The following is a 3,877-nucleotide window of genomic DNA, read 5'->3' as shown; positions in this document are numbered from 1 at the left end:
ATGAATCTTAGTGTAGACACCATACAACTTCACCATTATTGTAGCAAGTAAACTGACAAGCAAGAAACCGCAATTACCATATCAACAGAGATACCTTAACATCTGACATCAAACTAGAACCACATCATCAATGAAACCTTAATATATGTCACTAGTAAATGACCATACATAGGACTTGACATATATTGTCAAAAATTGGGTTGATCAATGATAATACATATTACCAACAACCATCAGAACTACACAAGAGATCAATGACAATAATTTCCAACATGTAAGGAAGTTAAGTAGTAGATTAACTTCCTACAATAAGCTTGAGAGGAGAGTAATGCAAACAAAAATTATAAATCCTTACAACAATTAGAGACTTAAGAGAAATAAATATAAATAGCATTCATACTACAAAACAGTGATTTACGTGGGAAAAACCCTTTCGGAGAAAAACCCCATACTCCAAAAACCATCCAATATATTATTTAGAAACCAATAATAGATGACAATATACTTGTAGAGAAAGATTTTAACAAGAGTATCACCAACTAGAGATTCAAAGGAAACGCAATATCAATAAATCTCTTACACGCAACCTCATATATAGGAGATACAATACATTAAACCGTCAAACGATATTACAAAACCATTGGCTAAAACCACCAAATAAAGTGGTACCCATATTAACTTGAATCGCAAATGTCCTATGATGTCCCAAAAACACACATAAAAAATGTGTACCTCCATTCTAGATCTCACTTGTGTGTGCAATGCATTTTTATATTTTCTATTTCAGGAGACCCAACTTTCAGAGGCCATAACTTTTGAACTGGGTGTAAAATTTCAGGAGAATGGTAATACCGTGTATAAACAACAGATAGATTTGGTGGGATAAATCTATAAACATGAGGGCATTGATGTAACTTTGAACATGTCTATAGTCATAAAAGGGGTCACAATGATCTAGTGATTTGCATAAGATGTACACATGCATTGATGTAATAAATAAATGGATATGATGAATGTATATAAATGTGCAAATATGTCAATGTGAATGAGTGATATATTTAGATGAACTATATATGACATAAAATAAAAGACAAACAATATTATACAAAATTATATCATTTACTTATATATTTATATATCAAGATGCTCTCCTCACAATAAACATAAAATTAAATAAAAAGTCAATTCAATTGCTATTTTCTCTTATTCCTTTGAGTTAAAACGTCCAAATCAATGAAATGACATTCAGTAATACTCTTTTGGAAGAAAAAATGGTACCTGTCAAAACAATCTGTTTAATAATTTCAGCTCTCGGAAAATTCTAGCTTCTTTTAAAAACCATTCATTGAATCAAGAAATGCCCACAAAGGTTTATTTAGGTAAAGACGTTCGTTGGTTTATGCTTGGGAGGAGACATTGTAAGCAACGAATCCAATTGAGTGTAGCCACGCAATAATATTTGGCGCCCCCTCTATAAAACTCATTGTTTTATTATCCCCTTTCACTCCATTGCTGTACAGCGACATTATCGCATGCCATCCTCTCTGTGTTGGATGGCCAAAATCCAAGTAGAACTTTTCATCTACGTTTGAACACACTTCAAATAAAGGCCTGCCTACTTTGTCCACTTCTGCACACATATCAACCCTACCTTTTGCAGCACAGCAAGGAACGAGCAAATCCACAAAACCTATCACCCAATTACAATAACAGATGTAAGAGAGTATAGCTCACAATTTATAGATTTTAAATATTCATTGGACACAAGAAAGACATTTTTGGAATTACCATATTGTCGATGATTAGAGATAACATAATTAGTTGCAGTCACGAAATCTGAAATTATGATGGATATTTCCTTGAAATTCGACCTCAGGCTTTCTACCCCCTCCCTTAATAATCTAGTATGAAGAGCTGTGATGTTATCGTAGGTTGAAATGCAGGATGTTCTGCCGTTCTGAGGCATACACCCAAAACTCAAGATATTACTCACTGCGAAATTCCTAAGCCCGCTTTCATACAACTCTGTCACAGCGTCAATTATCCCGCTTACCACAGGTTTCGCCAGATCGACCAGTCCCTGTAATAAAAAATCACAAATTAGGAAAGATTAGATTTTGTAAGCGTTTGATGGCGAAGAAAGGCCTTCAGATCTAGAACTACCTTAATGGAGCCATTATTTATATTTAGGAATGCACCGTAGTCGTTACCAACCACAGACATAAGAACTACAGACTGCGAGAGCTTGTGAGAATCGAACCCCTGACTTCCTCCAATCAGCTTTTTAAACTGCTTCACCTGCTGCGGTACTGTTGTGAAACCGTAGTCTCGAAATATTCCACTGCCTCCTACAGCAAAATTCACGCCTTGTCTAATCTTCTCCGCATTTGCTTTACACTCGTGACTTTTCAGCAGCTCATAAGGAATGGGAGCAGGAAGCCCTAAAATATCCCCTGCGCATATCAGAGGCACATAATAATAAGACAAAGGTTGCAGCTTTAAACCCTAAATTTCACCATTTGAGAGTGGAAGGAATGTTTACCCCAAAAATCTGTCTGCATTTTTCCAGAAGCATATCTGCCTGTAGGATAACCAGGCCAGGTCAAACCGTAGGGTCGTCTCCATGGCTGGTTTACGCTTTGATTGTATGGATCGTGATTTCCTGTGTCCACAGATGAGTCTCCAAACACAAACAATGCCTGCGCTTTCTCCGCATTGCCTCTCCCTGCAAATCAATCAATTTAAATGGAAATCATATTAGGAAGGTACCGAATGAGGGAAATTTGAACTGATAATCTGTCAGACTGACCTGCAAATAAAGAGAGAATGGTTATGAGAAACAAAAGGCAAGAAAACATGGCATCCATCTATCTCTGGTCAACTAAATTTGTAAGTACAACTCACAAATTGTTTGAACTTTCCTGTGAGAGACGATGTATATATAGGCTCTGCAAATGTGAGTGCTGTGATAATTTCACAATGGCGCTGAAAATAAATTCCTACTAATCTTCTTACTTACCTTCCTGACTTTCGTTAATCGATTTCACATGTAAAGAAATGGCATATTGACTCACTGTGTATGGTAAGGCTAGAAAGATATAATAATTTATATTTTTAATATAAACAAGTTTGAAAGGGTAGATGATTGTCTTAAACTAATAAATTTAAAAAATTATAATTGGTTTGGTACAAAGAAGCGTAACTTTCCCCGGCTACGCCATTGTCTTAAAATAATAAAATCGACTTCACATGTAAACAATTTTCATATTGACTCGGTACTTGCGGGAAGGCTAAATAAATAATATTAATTTTCATATTGACTCGGTACTTGCGGGAAGGCTAAATAAATAATATTAATTTTCATATTGACTCGGTACTTGCGGAAAGGCTAAATAAATATTAAATTACGGAAAGGCTAAATAAATAAAATAATTTAATATTTTTATTAAAAAACATATAAACTATACAGTTTTAAATTATAAAAAGCATTGAGCAGGTATGGAGGACACAGATGACGACGTGATGATGTCAGGCATAAATGACAAGTTTTGAAAATCAATATAATATCGTCATATTCTGTAATAAAATTATATTAATTAAAATATATTATATTTAATTAAAAAAAAAAGCCTAACCACGACACCAACCTGCTTGAAATAAGAACTTCACCAAGCTTTTGTTTTTTGTGATAAGACCTTTAGTAGGAAGCTTATAACATGTCTTGTTTTTATTTTTTGTTTAAAATTATTTAAATTCAAAGTCTGATATTTATATGAGGATTTAATTTTTTTAATGTAGTTTTTAAGTTAAATTTAGGGATTGATATTTCTAGAATATTAGTTGACACAAAACTATCTTTTGTGACAATAAGTTGTTC

The 3,877-nt window shown here is 33.9% G+C and overlaps 1 protein-coding gene across 3 annotated transcripts; it reads right to left on the bottom strand.

The window, feature by feature from the left end:
• Positions 1–1,169: 1,169 nt before the first annotated feature.
• Positions 1,170–3,026, bottom strand: LOC131045791 (GDSL esterase/lipase At3g09930). Of its 3 annotated transcripts, none has more exons than XM_057979438.2 (5): positions 2,905–3,026; positions 2,543–2,725; positions 2,164–2,453; positions 1,789–2,080; positions 1,170–1,690 (listed from the first exon to the last, which is right to left on the bottom strand). In XM_057979438.2, exons 2-5 carry the CDS (start codon positions 2,559–2,561, stop codon positions 1,398–1,400), a joined length of 894 nt encoding a protein of 297 aa, XP_057835421.2. In that variant the 5' UTR covers positions 2,562–2,725; positions 2,905–3,026; the 3' UTR covers positions 1,170–1,397. The 3 variants fall into 3 exon arrangements, with proteins under 3 accessions (XP_057835421.2, XP_057835420.2, XP_057835419.2); XM_057979437.2 differs by having other exon boundaries at positions 2,164–2,441; positions 2,810–3,008; XM_057979436.2 differs by having other exon boundaries at positions 2,810–3,005.
• Positions 3,027–3,877: the final 851 nt, after the last annotated feature.

This window comes from Cryptomeria japonica, chromosome 5 (genome assembly GCF_030272615.1).
Source record: "Cryptomeria japonica chromosome 5, Sugi_1.0, whole genome shotgun sequence".
In the NCBI taxonomy this organism is placed as follows: Eukaryota; Viridiplantae; Streptophyta; class Pinopsida; order Cupressales; family Cupressaceae; genus Cryptomeria; species Cryptomeria japonica.
This window is presented reverse-complemented; position numbering and strand designations above follow the sequence as displayed.

Coding starts and splice junctions, on each gene's coding strand:
- LOC131045791 (XM_057979436.2), bottom strand. CDS start 2,867: ATGGATGCCATGTTTTCTTGCCTTTTGTTTCTCATAACCATTCTCTCT. Junction 2,454..2,542: donor AATGCAGACAGATTTTTGGG/GTAAACATTCCT, acceptor TGATATGCGCAG/GGGATATTTTAGGGCTTCCT. Junction 2,081..2,163: donor TAAATAATGGCTCCATTAAG/GTAGTTCTAGAT, acceptor TTTTTATTACAG/GGACTGGTCGATCTGGCGAA.